Source organism: Prionailurus viverrinus, chromosome C1 (genome assembly GCF_022837055.1).
Source record: "Prionailurus viverrinus isolate Anna chromosome C1, UM_Priviv_1.0, whole genome shotgun sequence".
Classification (NCBI taxonomy): domain Eukaryota; kingdom Metazoa; phylum Chordata; class Mammalia; order Carnivora; family Felidae; genus Prionailurus; species Prionailurus viverrinus.
In genome coordinates this window covers 171,924,410-171,944,241 of record NC_062568.1, presented here as the reverse complement: position 1 = coordinate 171,944,241, position 19,832 = coordinate 171,924,410, and the positions used below count along the sequence as shown (strand labels likewise).

The 19,832-nt window shown below is 38.2% G+C and overlaps 1 protein-coding gene across 2 annotated transcripts in view; it reads left to right on the top strand.

The window, feature by feature from the left end:
- ZYG11B (zyg-11 family member B, cell cycle regulator) overlaps positions 1 to 19,832 on the top strand; it is a 91,907-nt gene that overhangs the window by 36,848 nt on the left and 35,227 nt on the right. For both annotated transcript variants that reach the window (XM_047872551.1, XM_047872552.1), the window contains exons 3-8: positions 383 to 1,137; positions 9,797 to 9,937; positions 12,581 to 12,757; positions 14,110 to 14,174; positions 18,003 to 18,102; positions 18,604 to 18,654. In XM_047872551.1, the coding sequence (XP_047728507.1) occupies positions 383 to 1,137; positions 9,797 to 9,937; positions 12,581 to 12,757; positions 14,110 to 14,174; positions 18,003 to 18,102; positions 18,604 to 18,654 (1,289 nt within the window). The remainder of the gene's footprint in view (positions 1 to 382; positions 1,138 to 9,796; positions 9,938 to 12,580; positions 12,758 to 14,109; positions 14,175 to 18,002; positions 18,103 to 18,603; positions 18,655 to 19,832) is intronic.

Genomic DNA, 19,832 nt, shown 5'->3' with positions numbered 1-19,832 from the left:
CTCTCGGGTCTTTCAGCCTAAAGCCCATTGGCCAGAACTAGGCACATGGCCCCATCTAACGCTAAGGGTGGGCTGGAAAATGTAGTTCTCTCTGTGTCCAGGAAGGCAAGTAGAACCAGATATTAGTGAATATCTGTAATATCTACCACAGTCCTGATTCTGCCACTTGCTAGCTCTCTGATCTTGGAAAGCTACTTTTCTGAGCCCCAGTTTACTCATCTATAAGTTGTAGATAATAATATTTTTATCTTGTGGAATTGTTAACATATATTTAAATGAAATACTGTTACATGGATGTGCTTTGGAAATGTAAAGTATGCTGGAAATTTTAGCAATTCTTTAATCATTTTTTGAAATTAAGTGCTGCTTGTTTTTTTTCCAGGTCTACTGAATGATGGAACTGTAGGTATTTTCAGGGGCAACCAGATGCGCTTAAAGCGAGCTTGCATTCGCAAAGCCAAGATCTCTGCGGTTGCTTTCCGGAAAGCCTTCTGCCACCACAAGTTAGTGGAACTTGATGCCACAGGTGTGAATGCTGACATCACAATTACAGACATCATCAGTGGGCTTGGCAGTAACAAATGGATCCAGCAAAATCTCCAGTGCCTAGTGCTGAACTCATTAACTCTCTCCCTCGAAGATCCTTATGAGCGGTGCTTCAGCCGGCTTTCTGGCCTTCGAGCATTAAGCATCACTAACGTTCTCTTTTATAATGAAGACCTGGCTGAAGTTGCCTCGTTGCCAAGATTAGAGAGCCTGGATATTTCTAACACCTCGATCACAGACATCACAGCTTTGCTGGCCTGCAAAGACCGACTCAAGTCTCTAACCATGCACCACTTGAAATGTTTAAAAATGACAACTACCCAGATATTGGATGTTGTTCGGGAACTGAAACATCTGAATCATCTTGATATTTCAGATGATAAACAGTTTACATCAGACATAGCTCTTCGCTTACTAGAACAAAAGGACATCCTACCCAACCTTGTCTCACTAGATGTTTCTGGGAGAAAGCATGTGACAGATAAAGCTGTTGAAGCCTTTATACAACAACGGCCCAGCATGCAGTTTGTAGGTTTGCTGGCCACTGATGCAGGTTACTCTGAATTCCTCACCGGCGAAGGACATTTGAAGGTTAGACTTTAAAAATGTATTATTTTGTCAGGCTGACCAATGTCTTAGTTTGCATAAAACTCCACTAAGATGAATGTCTAACAATATATGGAAGATGTTTGTGAAAGAGGGCATTGTATAGTGGAAAGGCCTTGCTTTAGAGTGAGAGAGTTCCGATAAAAATCCTAGCTTAGTTGCTTCGTGACTCAGAGCAAGCTATGGATGTAACTTTTTGGGTTTCCATTTCTTTACTTGTAAAACAGATATTCCTACAGAATTCTTCTGAAAATTAATAGTCATATATGTAAAGCGCAAGTCCTAGTAGGCCCTGGATAAATGATCATTTTCATGCTGGTAATGTTTAGATATTTTGAACCACTGAAACATACCATTTCTAATGGGTTGCTTTAAAAAACTCCTTGTTGAATTGGTATCCATTGGGAAGTCAAGTTCTCCAAGGAGATCTTTGCTGTAGAAATGGTGGAATTTTGCTTTTCTTAAGGTTTTTCATGCCTAATAGTTTAAATTCATCTGCTTGGTACAGCTTGGGATTGAAAGATGAAAAAGATACAGGATCTGCCTCCAAGGAGCTAAGTCTGACAGGAGTGGTGATGGTACAATGCTCAACAACTGTAAAGCCAAGGATCAGTGTAATTGCTGTAAGAGTAGGAGAAATTTCTTCTAGCTGGAGAATCTGGGACTTGTTGGAAAAAATAGTATGAGTCAGACCTTGAAGGATAGAATAATGGCAAGTTTAAGAAAAACTAATATTTTTCTAATATACACTGTATCCTCTAAATGCTTTACATTGATAGGTATTAGCTCCCCCCACCCCCATTTTATAGATGAGAAACAGACTCATAGAAATTACATGATTTTATAGTTAGTTAGAACCAACAACTGGATTTATGTTTAATTCCAGAGCCCCATTTTTTTCCCCCTACTGCCAACACTACTTAAGCAGAAGCATCTTTTGATCCCACCTGGAGCAGTCAGGGATGGCCTAGAAGCGGATACTGTGACCCAAATGGCAAGGTATCTTTTTTGAGTAACCAGCATTGACTCAAAAAAGGAGAAGGAAAAGTTAGTTGTAAACATCTTATGAACATCTCAGTTCTTAAATTATTTGTAAATTTAGACCTTAAGAAATAGAATGTAAAAAATGATTTTGAGTCACTCTTTTTATTCATTCAATGTTTATGTGCCTCTGTGCACTAGGCACTGTGCTGGACATGGGGATTTGATGGTGAGACCAGACTGATGTGATCTTGCCCTCATGGAGCTTGTAATTTAGTGAGGGAGTCAGACAATCAAATATCATATGCCAACAGTGTGTGTGTGCTTTAAGTATATATATACACACATACACATTTAAATATAGGTTTAAATATATATCACGTACATATATATATTTTTATATATACTATATATACACACACATATATATGCTTTAAACTTTATTGTGCTAAGAATCTGGAAGATACACAATATTATGTATGAGAATGTTCAACAAACTTGATTTAATTTAGGCTTCTGTAAAGAATTTAAAAAAAATTTTTTTAATGTTTATTTTTGAGTGACGGAGAGACAGAGTGCAAGCAGGGGAGGGACAAGAGAGAGAGGGAGTCAAAGAATCTGAATCAGGCTCCAGGCTCTGAGCTGGCAGCACAGAGCCTGACATGGAGCTTGAACCCATGAACTGTGAGATCAAGACCTGAGCTGAAGTCAGATGCTTAACCAACTGAGCCACCCAGGTGCCCCTTCTCTAAAGTTTGTTTATTTATTTTGAGAGAGAGGGGGGGGGAAGGAGGGAGAGAGGGTGGGAGAGAGAGAGAGAGAGAAAGCGGGGGAAGGGCAGAGAGAGAAGGAGAGAATCCCAAGTAGGCTCCAAACGGTCAGCACAGAGCCCAATGTGGGGCTTAAACTCATGAACTGTGAGATCATGACCTGAACCAAAATCAAGTATTGGATGTTTAACTGACTGAGCCACCCAGGTACTCCGAGTAGATGTAAATCTTAAGGATGAGTAGGTTGGTAGAGGACATTCTAGACAGAATAATATATGTAAATACATGTAATAGGAAGGAGCATGGTACATCCAAGGTACTAAAGAAGGCCGCTGTGGCTAGAACGCAACAGTAGAAAGTCATAAAGCAATGAGATAAGGTTGGAGAAGTAGGCATCAGGGCCAGACTTGGAAAGATCGCATAAGCCAGGTTCAGGGCAACAAGAAGTGTGAGGACCTTACTTAACAACTTGTTATGGAACAAGACAGATGTTTAGCACAGGGCTTGTTGATGAAGGAAATATAAAAATGTAAATTACTATTGTATGTTACAAATTGCTGCCTAGCAAATTGGTCTGATAGTAAAGAATGGCAAAAATTAGAAGAGAAGAAATCCCTGTGTGCAGAGAATTGAGGGAGAATTTCCCAGAAAAGGTGAGCTTGACCTGTGTCTTGAAGGATGGAAGGAATGTGTTCCTGGTACATTAAGCTAAATAATATTCTCAAGGCAAAAATCCTACCAGAGGATCTGGTGTGATACCAGAGCAGTAAAATTTTTGCTAATTCTTTTTAAAAACCAACAGACTCTTCAGTGAATTAGCCTAAGTTGCAAAATTGAGGCTAGTAGGACATCTGTATTCCATAATGCCTCTGTGAAAACAAGTTTGATTTTACAAACAGAACGGTTATTGCTTTGAAATCTTGGCCGTATGAAGCACCTACTTTATTTGCTATTATTGTCTAGTTTCTACCTCTGTAAACATTGAAGCAGTGATTCTCAACCTGGACTACAATTAAAATCATCTGGAGTATAATTATGTGAGGTGATGGATATGTTAACCAACCTTATCATGGTAATCATTTCACAGTATATACATGTAGTAAACGATCATGTTGTGCACCTTAAACTTATACAGTGATATATATCAATTATATCTTGATAAAGCTGGAAAAAAAATTTGAGTTTTGTTTATTTAAGTAATCTACACCCAATGTGGGGCTCAAACTCACAACCCTGAGATCAAGAGTCGCTTGCTACTCTGACTGTGACAGCCAGGCAACCCTGGAAAAAATTTTTGATTAAAAGAAATCACTTGTAGAGCTTTAACAATTAAATCAGAACCACAGGGAAGTGGGGCTCAGGCATCAGTATTTTTTTAAAGCTCCCGAGGTGATTGCAATATACAGCTAAAGTTGAGAATCGTTTTAAAATAATTTTTTTTTTTAAAAAAAAGGAGATCATGGGGTGGGGGGCCCCTGGCTGGGTTAATTGGGAGAGCATGCAACTCTTGATCTCAGGGTCATGAGGCCTAGCCCCACATTGGGTGTAGAGATTATTTTAAAAAAAGAAACATACTTAAAGAGATCATTGGAACTTTTGCCCTTTAGTCAACTATATTCAAAAATTGATGTTCCTTTTAAGTTATTTGTTTACTAATTTGAGAACTGAAAAATAGTCATGTTAAGGAAGGAGAGCCGAGATTACCAAATCTCTTTTTTAAAAATAGTCCAGTGTAGGGGCGCACCTGGGTGGCTCAGTCTATTAAGCGTCCAACTCTTGGTTTTGGCTCAGGTCATGATCTCACGGTTTCTTGAGTACAAGCCCTGTGTCAGGCTCCGTGCTGACAGAGCGGAGCCTGCTTGGGATTCTCTCTCTCCCTCTTTCTCTTCCCCTCCCCTACTTGCACTGTCTCTGTCTCTCTCAAAATAAATTAAAAAGACTTAAAATTTTTTTAAAAATTGCCCAGTTTAGCAAAGTTGATGAAAAACTTGTCTGAAATGATTGTCTTAGTAGTGTGATGCTTTAAATTAGTTGAGGTTGGCTTTTTGGCTTTACGTGCCTCAGTTTTTTAGGCCACACTAAAGAATGTAAGAAATAGAAACACTGTGACTCTCCAGTATTCCTTATAAGGCATTATGTGGTACTCTGAGTTGGTGGTTATAAGAACAAGTGGTTTGTTTATCACACTTTCATGTATATTACTTAGTTGGATTTCTTGACTCTCTGAGAGAGGTATTATTGCCCTCAGTGAGAGGGAATGGCTTTAAGGGTTACAACCAACTGATACTAGAGTCTGCCTTTGTGTTGGACTATTTGATGCCAAAGCATGTGTCCTTTCCACTACATCTCATTGTCTGTATTTGAGAATCTTAAGAACTTTCCTACTTACCATAGAATTTCTGTCGTCAGTATTTCCCCACCAAATTTGCTCTCCTGTCACCAACAGCTTCCTGAATCTTCCATTTTTCCACAACTACCATCTTTTCTTTTCTTTTTTCTTTTATTTTCCTTTCTTTTCTTTTCTTTTTTCTTTGCTTTGCTTTTTTTTTCTTTTCTTTTCCTTTCCTTTCCTTTCCTTTCCTTTCCTCTCCTCTCCTCTCCTCTCCTCTCCTTTCCTTTCCTTTCTTTTCTCTTCTTAGAAAGAAAGCATGAATGAGGAAGAGGGACAAAGGGTGAAAGAGAGAATCTTAAGCAGACTCCACATGCATGGAGCCTGACATGGGGCTTGATCTCACAACTGTGGGATCATGACGTGAGCTGAAATCAAGAGTTGGACACTCAACCAACTAAGCCACCCAGGTGCCCCTCCACAACTAGGATTTGTTGGTCATCTCATTCCCAGACTTTGGGGTAATCTAGCATGCTGTGGTTCCCAGTCCCTGAGAATCACTGGAAATGTGCTAAATCCAATATTAGTTCTTAGTCTTTATCTTATTTGATCTAAGGTGGTATTTGTCACAGTTGATGTTATGCTCCTTTTTTTTTTTTTAATGTTTATTTTTTGAGAGAGAGAGAGAGACAGAATGTGAATGGGGGAGGGGCAGAGAGAGAGACAGAGAGAGGGAGACACAGAATCTGAAGCAAGCTCCAGACTCTGGGCTGTCAGCACAGAGGCCGACGTGGGGTTCGAACCCACGAACTGCGAGATCATGACCTGAGCCAAAGTCAGATGCTTAACTGACTGAGCCACCCAGGAGCCCCTGATGTTATCCTTGTTGAAATACTTATTTTTACTCAGCTTCCTGGGTATCACTCTTGTCTTGTTTTTATAAAAAACTCTTCTTCCTCTCCCAGGTTTCTAAATATTAGAGTGTTCCTTTTCTTGGTCCTTAAATCTATATGCTAGACTTCTCCCTTGAACTAAGACCCCTATATTGAACTGTAATAATCAACATATCAACATTCAGTGAAGATCTATATAAGTTTTTAGGCAGAAGAGTTGATCCATTTCAAAAAACATTTACTAAGTACTTTTATTTATTTATTTATTTATTTATTAATTAATTAATTAATTAAAAACCCCAAACAGCTCTTTATATGTACTGGGAAGGACTGATCTCAAAAGTATATTGTTAAGTGAAAAACACACAGTTTTGAATAGAGCATACAGGAAGCAACTTATGTAATAACAAGTACAGGCACATGTATGTATATGTTTGTAATGGATTGAATGTGTCACCCCCAAAATTCATATATTGAAACCTTAATCCCATTGTGGTGGTATTTGGAGGTGGGGCCTTTGGGAGGTAATTAGGCCATGGGGGTAGAGCCCTCATAAATGGGAATAGTGCCCTTATTTAAGGCTAGAGAGCTAGCTAGCCCTCCTTCTACCATAGGAAGATATGAGAAGTCTGTAATCTGTAACTCAAAAAAGGGCCTTCACGAGAATCCAACCATGCTGGCACCTCGATCTTGTACCTCCAGGCTCCAGAACTTGGTAATTTTTTTTTAATTAAGTTTATTTATTTTGAGAAAAAGAGTGGGGAAGGGGCAGAGAGAGAGGGAGAAAGAGATTCCCAAAATGAGATGAGGGGCTCTATCTCAAAGCCATGAAATCAATCATGACCTGAGCTGATATCAGGAGTCAGACACTTAATAGAGCCACCCAGGCACCCCTATTTATTTATTTATTTATTTATTTATTTATTTATTTATTTTTAATGTTTATTTATTTTTTAGACAGAGAGAAAACAGAGGAGGGTTAAAGAGAGAGGGAGACAGAGGATCCAAAGCAGGCTCTGTACTGACAGCAGAGAGCCTGATGTCAACCACGAGATCAAGACCTGAGCTGAAGTCAGACATTTAACCACTGAGTCACCAAGGCTCTCTGAACTTGGTAATTTTTTATACAGGAATCACTTTAGGTCATCTGCCATAATGAACCCCTTTCTCCCACAGCATCAATCTCCCCTCCTGGCGTTCTGGGCTGCCGTTCTGGGCTGCTGTGTTCTCTCAGTTGTAAATTCAGGAACAGCTTCAAAGACAGTCTCCTACTGAGTACTTTTTAAAGATGTCTGAGTTAGTGCCCCTGCCCTCGAGGAATTCTATTCTAGTGGAGAGGATACAGATAAATTTTAAAATAGCTTTAATTCAGTGTGGAAGGTGCTATAATAGAGTTATATACAGAGTGCTATAAGAAAATTTTTCCTTAGGGGCTCCTGGTTGTCTTAGTCTGTTAAGTGTCCGGACTCTTGAAATCCACTCAAGTCATAATGTCACGGCTGTGAGATCAAGCCCCGCATCAGTCTCTGTGCTGACAACATGGAGCCTGCTTGGGATTCTCTTTCTCCCTTTCTCTCTGTCTCTCCCCTGCTTGCTTTCTCTCTCTCAAAATAAATAAACATTTAAGAACAAAAAAGGAAAGAAAAGGAAAATTTTCCTTAGAATATAAATTTTAATTTTACTCAGTATATTAAATATTAACAAGGCTTAATTTAGTGGTTGAGGACATTTTCTTTGTTTTAACCTGGGTGGCTCAGTCATTTAAATGTCTGGCTCTTGATTTTGGCTCAGGTCATGGTCTCATGGTTGGTGAGATTGAGATCCTGTCAGCCTGCTTGGGATTCTTGGTGTCCCTCTCTCTTTGCCCCCTGCCCCTCCCCCCATCCCTGGCTTGCACTCTTGACAAACATACAAACACACACCTTAAATTAATTAATTAATTAATTTGTTTGAGAAACTAATACATACAGATACTTGTTTTTTATCATCTAGCATATGAACTTGACTTAACTGAAGATGCTTATAGTTTGAGGAGCCAGACTACTTGATTTGAAGGTTTATCACTGGCTAGAGAAGTATTGATCACTGAATAAAACATACATGCAGTGAAATTTGTTTAGAGTATTTAATTCCCAGTAACAAAAATTCTTTAATTTTACATTCAAAGATAACTTGAGGCTGTATTTCATATAGATATTAAAAAGTAGGGGCGCCTGGGTTGCGCAGTCGGTTAAGCGTCCGACTTCAGCCAGGTCACGATCTCACAGTCCGTGGGTTCGAGCCCCGCGTCACGCTCTGGGCTGATGGCTCAGAGCCTGGAGCCTGTTTCCGATTCTGTGTCTCCCTCTCTCTCTGCCCCTCCCCCGTTCATGCTCTGTCTCTCTCTGTCCCAAAAATAAATAAAAGTTGAAAAAAAAAAATTTTTTTAAAGTAGTTGAATCAACCAGATGTGAGTAAATCAAGTATTACTGAAATCATTGTTATACATTTTCTACATTTTCCTGCTTATAATCCTTTTTATTTTACAGAATATTTTAATGTCTTTCTAAATCTAAGAAAATCTAAGAAGAAGTTTAGGATGATTAAAAAAGAACTGAACACTTAGAAATTTTTCATTATTCAATAACCATTTATGTATGTGAGTACATAATCAAGACCAATATGTATGTGTGTATATTTTACATAGTTTAAAAAGAATTTGTAAAAAAACTTCCCTTGTTATTTCTACAGTCTTATAAATGCTTAATATGTGCTCTTGTGTCAATTGGCACACATCTGTCCTGTAGTCTATCTTCCAACTTAAAGAGATTAGCTCCTTGAATGACAGATAGAGGTTGTTTTTGCTTTTTTTTTTTTTTTACCTTAATGTGAATAAGACAGATGTCAAGACCATAAATAAAAAATGTGTAGCTTAAGAAGGTGCAAATAAGGTGAACACACTTGAGGACATTACTCAGGTTAATAAATAGAACTTTTCAGCTACCCTGAAGTTCTGTGTGCCCCATCTAGATCACAGCTCCCTCTTTCTCCACAAAAGTAACCTCTTTCCTGACTTGAATAATATGTCCTTGCTTTGTTTTTTCAATTTTTTAAATGTTTTATTCATTTTTTGAGAAAGAGAGAGACAGAGTATGAATGGGGAAGGGGCAGAAAGAAAGGGAGACACAGAATCTGAAACAGGCTCCAGACTCCCAGCTGTCAGCACAGAGCCCGATGCGGGGCTCGAACTCACAAACCGTGAGATCATGCTTTTTTAAATCTCTCTCAAAAATGAATAAACATTAAAAAAAAAAAATTAAAAGATCAGAGAAAAAAGGCCAGTGTAGCTTTAACATTGAGTTAGGGAAGTTAAGGGGTTACCTTAAGGGAGAGATAAGAATCTAATCACGTGGTAAGGCTTTATAAATAGTGTTAAATATCTTAGGATTTACTTTAGGTGCACTATAGAAAATCTTACCCATAGGCTTATAGGGGGCTCTAAGCCTATCTAACATCTCTTTAGCATACGTCCACCTTCACAGGATGACTATCCTGGGTAGGTTGGAAAGTAATCATTCCCATTTGTTTCAGGCCTTTACATAGTTATCCTGGGTGCCATCTATGCAAATGATGTTTGGAAAGTTAGAGGGTTGAAAAAATCCTAAAAACTAATCTTCTGGCTATGTTCAAAGGTGTCTGGAGAAGCCAATGAAACTCAGATTGCAGAAGCATTGAAGCGGTACAGTGAACGGGCATTCTTTGTCCGGGAAGCCCTATTTCACCTTTTTAGCCTGACTCATGTGATGGAAAAAACAAAGCCAGAAATTTTAAAGGTAAGAATAAGGAACATGAACATTTTGAAATTATCTCCCTTGATATAGATGATGGTTTTGTGAAGAAAATAGTGAAAATTTGCATTTAATCTTTGGACTTTGGGGGGTGGGGTGGGTAATGGAATTGATGATGTATGATTTTAATTTTTAGCCATAAATGAGAGAGAAAATAGTTGCATAAAGTTTTTGAAGTATTATAGTAGTCTCATTAAGCAACATCATTGCCTTCCACCTCATATTTAACTACCTAAAACCAGTGACCAGTGTGATATTTTTTTCACCATCTATAGTAGAAAATTGAATTATAACACTAGAATTACAATACTGCATTGTATTGCTTCCATATAGACTTTTTAAAGAAATACAATATTGGAATTCCATAAGGCATCTTTCCATGACACTTATTAACCACCTGTGCTTTCATAATTAATTCATGTTATTCCTCAATTAAAATGTCTTACCAAGACAGCTTTTGAAGGCCAAGAAAGTATTTTTTTTTTTTTTTTAAGTAGGCTCCAGGCACAGTGTGTAGCCAAACTTGGGGCTTGATCCCATGACCGGGAGATCATGACCTGAGCTGAAATCAAGAGTCATATGCTTGGGGCACCTGGGTGGCTCAGTCAGTTAAGTGTCCGACTTCGGCTCAGGTCATGATCTCACAGTTCATGAGTTTGAGCCCTGCGTCGGGCTGTATGCTGACAATTCGGAGCCTGGAGCCTGCTTCACATTCTGTGTCTCCCCCTCTCTGTCCCTTCCCTGCTCATGCTCTCTCTCTCTCTCTCTCAAAGAATAAATAAACATTAAAAAAAAAAAAAAAAAGAGTTGGATGCTTAACTGACTGAGCCATCCAGGTGCCCCAAGAAAGGAAGATTCTTAATTTTAGTTGATAGCATAGGGCAGTGTTTGTTAGAATGTGGTCCTTTGGGGGCGCCTGGGTGGCTCAGCTGGTTAAGCGACCGACTTCGGCTTAGGTCGTGATCTCACAGTTTGTGAGTTCGAGCCCCATGTCAGGCTCTGTGCTGACAGCTCAGAGCCTGGAGCCTACTTCAGATTCTGTGTTTCCCCCTCTCTCTACCTCTCCCCTGCTCACGCTCTGTGTCTCTCTGTCTCTCAATAATAAATAAATGTTAAAAAAATTAAAAAAAAAAAAAGAATGTGGTCCTTTGTCCACCAGGAGTCTGGGATATTGTTTATTTTAAAAGCATATTTGTAAAAATAAAAACAAAATTTTAAATAAAAAAATAATAAAAGTATATTTGTGAACCCCACTCCAAGAAATTTAGATTCAATAGGGCTGGATGAGGACAGGAATCTGCATTTTTATAATCCCCAAAGATAATTCTTATACACATTTGAAGCCAGTGAATATAGGACTGTATTATATTTGATACCTCATTTAGTGGGCACAATAATCCCAAGAGAAAAGTTTTATCTCTTATTTTACAGATTGTGTAACTGAGGGTCTGTGAGATTAAATAATGTAACAGTAAGTTAGTGGCAGAGCCAAAAATGACTTAACCAGCCAGTTATCTTAAATTTTGAGAATGGGGTGCTTAACATTTCAATCACTGAGATGCTATTGTCCCCAACACCTGTCATCCCCTCCATATATACCAGAGGATATTGGTACTTGGTATATGAACTATCTTTTTTTGGTTTTGGTTACTATGAACCTGAGCAACAAAGGACCTCTAGTCCTCATCTAAAATACTTATTCATTGATTCAGGGAATGGTACAGAGAAATTTAAAAGAATATAGACAATTCTTTTAAGGAATTTAGCTGCAAAAGAGCGCAAAGGAAAAAGATGATAGTTAACCGAAGAAGGAGGTTTTTTTATCTTTTTTAAAATGGGAGAAAAACAGCTTGTTTGTCCTATGCTAATATGAATGATCCACTACAAAATGAAAAATTGATATAGGAGAGGGAAGAAGAGCTGGAGCAATGTCCTTGAGTAAACAAGAAGGAAAAGATCTAGCATATAAGTGCAGGGCCTACTTTCAGAGATGAGCCCAAAAGATCCTTTATGGTAGTGGGCAGGAAGGCAGCATTTGGGTGTTTGTATACTGGTAAAGGGGATACATGTGGTAGTGAGAATCCCAAAGTCTTCTCTGAATGTTTTCATTTTCTCAGTGTAATTGGAAGCAAGGTCTTCAGCTGATAGTGAAGATTGGGAGGATTGAGGAGAGAGGAAAAGATGAGGAAGTGGTTATCTAGGCCCAGAGGGAAGTGAATGGATTTTATGGTACTGTAACTTTAGCAGTGTCCTCAAGGAACTGAATGTCGGGATTTGAAAATGAAAAGTTTGCCACTTGTTTACTCTAAAGTCAGTAAAAATTTATTTAGTGCTTAATGTATAATAGGCACTGTACTATGTCTGAAAAATACAAAGATGAGTTATCTGAATAGAGAAAATTCATTAGCCCAACAGAAAAATACCCCAACATGAACAACTTGATACCTTCCTGAACCAGGTAGGCAGGAACTGCATGTTGATGAGTGACTACTATGCCCTAGGCTCTTTGCACTTGAGGATAAAAAAGATAAGACATCATAGATATTATCATAGATAACAAAGTAATGATGCTATGTTAAGAGGGCTTGTATTTATACTGTAAATAAAAAGAACTAATTTTTTTTCCAGCTTGTGGTTACTGGGATGAGAAACCACCCTATGAATTTGCCAGTACAACTTGCTGCAAGCGCCTGTGTATTTAACTTAACTAAGCAAGATCTTGCTGCAGGAATGCCTGTCCGACTGCTGGCCGATGTGACCCATTTGCTGCTCAAAGCCATGGAACATTTTCCCAATCACCAGCAGGTAAGCATGTGGGAATTCCTAATCAAGTAGTCCTTTTAGTATCCCCTACCCTCCTCCTTATCTCCATAAAGTTCAATTTAGTAGACCAAGACTAGAATTTCAAATGCCTTTACAGGCTGTAAAGTAATAAATTTATGGTATGACTGAGTGTAGGACAACAGAAAAGTAGAAAACTAAAGAGTGCATTCCCTGCCTAAAAGTATTTAAATCCAAATGTTGAGGGAAATAGTGCAAACCATAAAAAAACACATCTTCCACCTCAATCTTGAGTTTGTGATAATTTCAGCAAACAGCCATAGCCTATTTGTTCTGGGCCAGGCACTATCAAGTACTGGGATACAGAAACGAATAAGACGTGGATATTGTTTCTAGCAGTATGGTAGACTACATAACCTGTCCTGTCCTCAGGATGAAAACTAAAAATGTTGCTTGAATTATACTAAAAAAAATTTTTTAATTTAATTTGGGAGAGAGAGAGCATATGTGCATATATGCAGGGGGAGGGGAGGGTGAGAGGGGAGGGAATCATAAGCAGGCTTCACTCCCATTAGCACGCAGGACTCAGTCTCATGAATCGTGAGATCATGACGAGCTGAAATCAACAGTCAGATGCTCAACCAAATGAGCCACCCGGGTACCCTTATATTTTTAATTAAAATTTAGCAGGCAGTTGATAAATTAATAAAAAATACTCAGAGGTTGGGGTGCCTGAGTGGCTCAGTCAGTTGAGTGTCTGACTTTGGCTCAGGTCATGATCTCACAGTTCGTGAGTTCAAGGCCCACATCGGGCTCACTGCAGTCAGCGCAGAGCCCACTTTGGATCCTCTGTCTCCCTCTCTCTCTGCCCTTCCTCTGTTCATGCTACCTCTCTATCTCTGTCAAAAATAGATAAACATTAAAAAAAATTATGTTAAAAAAATACTCAGAGGTGAAAAACCAAGTAAAAATGACAACCCAGATTGGTGAGTGAATCATTAAAGATAGCTTCCCTCATTGAGGGCACTTGCCAAATTGGATGAACTTTAGGCTTTGGCTTTTGTGGCTCTGGAAGCCAGGTGGACAGAGAAAAAAGCAAGATCCACCCAAAGGCCACCAGAAGGGAAGGAGATTAGCTGGTATTAATTCTGTTTATTATCCTATCTTGTCTAATGGAGACAAAAAAAAAAAAATGTACAAGTAAACTTGTATGGGTCCAGTGGAAGTTAGTCTTTCAACAATAGGTGGGCAGAATAAAAGTTGTAAGAAATCGTTGGTATTTCATCAGCCACCTTTTTTTATAAAGGCTACCCCTGGTTAAAAAATAACAAAGCAATATTTCATTAAGGAATTTTTTTCTCCCTTTGGTTCTTTAGTTACAGAAGAATTGCCTCCTTTCACTTTGCAGTGACCGGATCCTTCAAGATGTTCCATTCAACAGGCAAGTGATAGCCCTAGAACTTAAAATGGGGCAAAGTCTGTCTTGGGCCATTTCTTACCAGTTGGGATATCCTTGGTGTACAGTTAATTAAGTGGATGGGATTGTGCATTAACTTATGAAATGCTAACTCTACTTTCTCTAATTTAGTACTTTGACATTCCTGATAGCAGATTTGCCCCTGTTTTCATAGCCCTTTGCTTAAAAATGTATATTTTTATATTATGGTTTTTAGAATATCCACACAATATTGTAGGCTGAAGAAACCGAGGCATTTAGATTCCATGTCTTGATCAGAGTTTTGTGTCTAGTGACTACAAGGCTAGAAAGACTCAAGCCTTCTAGTTCTAGGTCCAGTGTTCTTTTCTCTGTATCATATCTCTTATTATTACTGTTATTTGATACTGAGTTATAGAAGAAACTTCTTAACCAGAGGTTAAGGGAGGTTAGATAGTTGGATTCAAATAAGTATAAACGATTCCCTTGTTTTCTAGGATACTGTGATTTGAGAGCTAAAAAGGTGATTTTTTTTGTCATCTTAATATTTTAAATATAATTTTTTAATGGTGGTATTTTGAAAAAATATATCTTACGGTTTTATGAAAAGTGTATATCTCAAGCAACAATTTTACTGTGATTTACTTTTATTCAGGTAACAGTACACTGTTATCTGGCACAGCTGAGGAATGAGGTGTTCCATTTACTATTTCAAATAAATAGTTTGGATAAAAATATAACAACAGCTATCTCATGTAGATTACTAATTTTATTTTATAAATATTGAGCATCTGCACTGATTACATGAAGTCATATGTAGGAAGGACATAGTCACTCTCCTAAAAGAAAAGTATCAACTAACCGAAGATTTGGCAAATTTTTTTAAAAGGGCAGCAAATAATATTTTGGGCTTATGAGCCATAGGGTCTCTGTTGGAACTACTTAACTCTGCCAGTGTACCTCCAAAGCAGTCATAGACAATATATAAAAAATGGGGATTTTACTATGTTTCAATAAAACTTTAGAAAACAAGCAGCTGGACCCACAGCTATTAAAATCACTATATGTAGGCTACAGTTTACTTACCTCTGCTCTAGCCAATGCACTCTGCTAGATTTGAGCTTCTTTGTGGTCAGAGATTGTGATTGGTTAATCTCTTTGTCTCTAGTGCTTAAGTGGATGTTTGGTGGATGAATGAATGAAAAATGAGTATAACAGAAGACAGAATTTTTCATAGAAGAAGATGACAGAATGCATTGGGCCCCCAAACGAGGAGGGAAAGATTTCATCTGATTGGTGATCATTAAAGATTTCATGTTAGTGATGGCATTTGAGATCATAAAGATAACAACTAACCTGTATAAAGCACTTCCTATTGCCAGATGCTATGCTAAATGTTTTACTTATGCTTATTCAGTCCTTAAAAACAGTCTTGTGAAATCGTTACTTTTGTAATCTTAATTTTATAGATGAAGAAACAGAGGCATAGAGAGGTTTAGTAGCTTTCTTAAGGTGATAAGATAGCAAGTAGCAGAATTTAGATTTAAATCCAGAATGGCTCCAGAACCTCTACTTTTTACATCCATGCTGTGTTGCTTTGAAGATGAGAGCTGGTTAAATTGATTGTTTTATGTTGTGGGAACTGCACAAATAAAGGCACAGAAGAAGTTGATAATAATACCAGTAAAAAATGACCTTTATCAAAAGCTTGGTATGTGCCAAGTTCTATACTAAATCTTAAGCTTTATGTGTAGTATCGTTTAATCCTCACAACAATCCTATAGAATAGATCTTATCATTTTGCAGGTGAAAAAATAGAAGTTCATAGCGATTAAGGAAATTGCCCTAGGTTCCCAAAGTTAGTAAGTGGTAGAAATGATACTTGAATCCAGACTGAATTCAGTGTGTGTGATATGCTTAATGACTTTATGGCATTGCTTCACATGGTAAAAGAGTTTATTTTATTATATCAGCAACATTAGGTAGAACTAAAATTCAAACCCCAAAATGCAAGGAAGTTCAGAATCTGTGCTGTTAACTATCAAGCTATCTTAACTCATAACTAGGGCATGTTTGGGGACTAACAAGCAGTAAGCATAGGGTAGGCAGGAAAAAAGATGTGAAAGTATGGGCCCATTGTTAGAGTCCAAAAATACTGTGAATACAGGAGTGACATCATAACTAAGTTTTCTGACAGATTTATGTATTACTGATCTGTAGACGCAAATTGAAGGGAAAACAATGGAGGCAGAATGGCCCATTAGGAATCTATCATAAAACAATCAGAGATGGCCTTGGGAATAGAAAGGAGGCAACAGTAAATTTGATGGAATTTGCAGAGGAGTAATTTATATCACTATAATTCAGCCAGCGTGAATTAAACACTGTTTGTATGTAAAGCTCTGTAATGAGTTCTTGGTAAAGAGGGCTAAATAGGATATGGTCCTTTACCCCAAGGAACAGGTGAGGCTACAGATAACCACAGCTCTCTGACAGAGTTACAAACAAATGCTAAGGAGCAGTGAGAAGGCAGTGATAAACTTGTCAAGGAAAGCTTCTCAGAGGAAGTGATACATGAGCTGAGTCTTGAAAGATGAAATTGTGGGTAAGATAATCAGATATATTCTGTGGTGGTGTCCTGATTTCTCTCCTGTCTCACACCCCACATTCAGTCCTTTGACAAAGCCAGTTATCTTCAAAATATATCTAGAATTCAACCATTTCTCTTCAATTCCATTTCTACCACTTGGACTGAGCTAAAAGTGATTTCTGTCCTGAATCATGTGGTAGCCTCTGAACTGTTCTCTTTGCTTCTTTCTTTGCCCTCTTGAAGTTCATTTTAAACACAGCTAATAGGATAATCCTATTAAAAATAGAAGTCAGTTCATGTCATATCTCTGCTTAGGATCTTTCTATGGCTTTCCATCTCATCTGGAATAAAAGCTAATTCTTTACAAAGACTAAGATCTGGTCCCCCTGTTACCTCTGACCTCATCTCTTTTTAAAATTTTTAAAAATTAGTTAATTAATTAATTACTTTTTTTTTTTTTTTTTTTAATGACTTCATCTCTTGGTACTACACTTCTTGTTGTTCTCTCTGTTCTGGCCTCACTGGCTTCCATGCTATTTCTCAAAACCTCCAGGCATACTCCCTATTCAGGGTCCTTGTATCTACCTTTCCCTCTGCCTGGAATGCTTTTCCCCTAGATATCCACATGGCCAGCTCTCTTACTTCCTTAAAAGTTTCAGTGAGGCTTTTCCTGGTTACCGTACCTAAAATTCAACATTTCCTATCCTTTTTACCTGTTTACTCCTTTTTTCTCTATAACATATACCATAGATTTTACTTGTTTGGTTTATGATCTGGTGTCCATACTGCGATGTAAGCTCTATGAGAGTAGAGATATTTTCCTGTTTTGTTCACTACTCTATCTCCAGCACCAGGAACAATATCTGGAACAAAGCAGGGGCTCAATAAATGTTTGTGAATGAATGAATGAATATTTATTTCTGTTGTGCTAGGTACTGTAAGGAACCCAGACAAAACTCAATACAGTGTAGAAATCACTACAGAATAGAAATATGTTACAATCTAGAAAATGAATGCGGCATAGTTTTGATATTTTCCAAACTCTTGTTTCTTTACAAAGTTTCAGAATTAATAATGAGGCACCGGCTCCCGAACACGAAGTATAATTGTTATTCTGTATCAGTTAAGAGGAATTTTCCCTTTCTTTCGCACCTACCTGAATTGTAGCATCAGCTCAGCTAGAGCTGTAAGACTGTGCTTGAGCCTCCAGGATTCATTCATGAAACCCTCTTGTTTGTTTTCAGGTTTGAAGCAGCCAAGCTTGTCATGCAGTGGCTCTGCAACCATGAGGATCAAAACATGCAAAGGATGGCAGTTGCTATCATTTCCATCCTGGCTGCCAAGGTACCTGAACTCCTATGATTGAATAATTTTATGTAGGCAGCTATTTCCCATTACAGTTACTACTTCCCCCAAAATCTATATGCCAGAAAAGTTAGTACACCTCTTCGCCAGTCTGTTTGTTCAGTCTACATTCAATATTGCAGAACTGCATGTTAATCAAAGATTTTAGTCTGACCTTTAGAGTTTGTTACAGTGAATGATATTAAACTGACACTAACTAGGGGCGCCTGGGTGGCTTGGTCGGTTAAGCGTCCGACTTCGGCTCAGGTCATGATCTCGTGGCCCATGGGTTCGAGCCCCGTGTCGGGCTCTGTGCTGACCGCTCAGAGTCTGCAGCCTGTTTCAGATTCTGTGTCTCCCTCTCTCTGACCCTCCCCTGCTCATGCTCTGTCTCTCTCTGTCTCAAAAATAAATAAATGTTAAAAATAAATAAATAAATAAATAAACTGACACTAACTAGTGAGTTCTTGGACATTTACTTTGTCATCTGCTTGCTTACAGCTTTCTACAGAACAAACTGCACAGCTTGGTGCTGAACTCTTCATTGTCAGGGTAAGTCTGTTATACCCTCTATGCAGATCATTAGAGAGTTTTCATTTTCATTGTTTTCAGGCAGTGTTGTGTTATCTTCTGGTATTTCATTACTTTTAACTGGATGTAGTCACTTATTTTCATAGAGGTAGCTTTATTCCCTAACAGAGGTGTAAAGAGCCTTGAACTAGGAGTCCGATGACCTAGGATCTAACTTGTAAACTCAGTTTGTCAATTTAGACAAATTATGTGAACCATTGGAACCTAAATAAGCCTTAAGATCCTATCTAGTTCTAAAATTCTGTTATTTTGTTGTTTATGAAGAAAATGTAGACACTGCCATAGGCATAAGATTGTGCTACATGCTTTGGGGGGAAAAGATAATTTAGATAACTGACAAATGATTTTGCTTGCTTACACTCAGTTGAGGAGATGATATAGTGAACAATGAAAAGTTTAAAAGCTTTAAAGAAAATTGGGGCGCCTGGGTGGCGCAGTCGGTTACGCGTCCGACTTCAGCCAGGTCACGATCTCGCGGTCCGTGAGTTCGAGCCCCGCGTCAGGCTCTGGGCTGATGGCTCAGAGCCCGGAGCCTGTTTCCGATTCTGTGTCTCCCTCTCTCTCTGCCCCTCCCCCGTTCATGCTCTGTCTCTCTCTGTCCCAAAAATAAATAAAAAAAAAAAAAACGTTGAAGAAAATAAATATAAACAGTGTTCTTGGGAAGAGTGGAGGAAAGCAGTCCACTTCAGAGTTTCTTGTTACAATCCTGTCATGATGTATGTGAACAATAATGGTAGATAGAAAAGGCAAATGAAAGACTTCCCCTTTTTAAGATTTTATTTTTAAGTAATCTCTACACCTGACATGGGGCTCAACCCACAAGAGTCACACGCTTTACCGGCTGAGCCAGCCAGGCACCCCGAAAGATTCCCTTTTTTTATGATTTACGAGTTATGTATATAATGAGAAAGTCATTCCTTTGATAAATATGTATAGGATACTTAGCAAATTTCTACCACCTTACTAGATGAGGGATTCACATCGAATTATATCTATAATTTCTGTTCATAAGAGTAGTCTGTCTATAAGAAGTAGTAGAGAAAATAGTTATGTAGACATGGTTGTAATTTAATCTACTAAGTATAATAATAGCAATATGAGTGAAAATAGTCATGTAAAGAGAGGAGAATGCTGTTGAT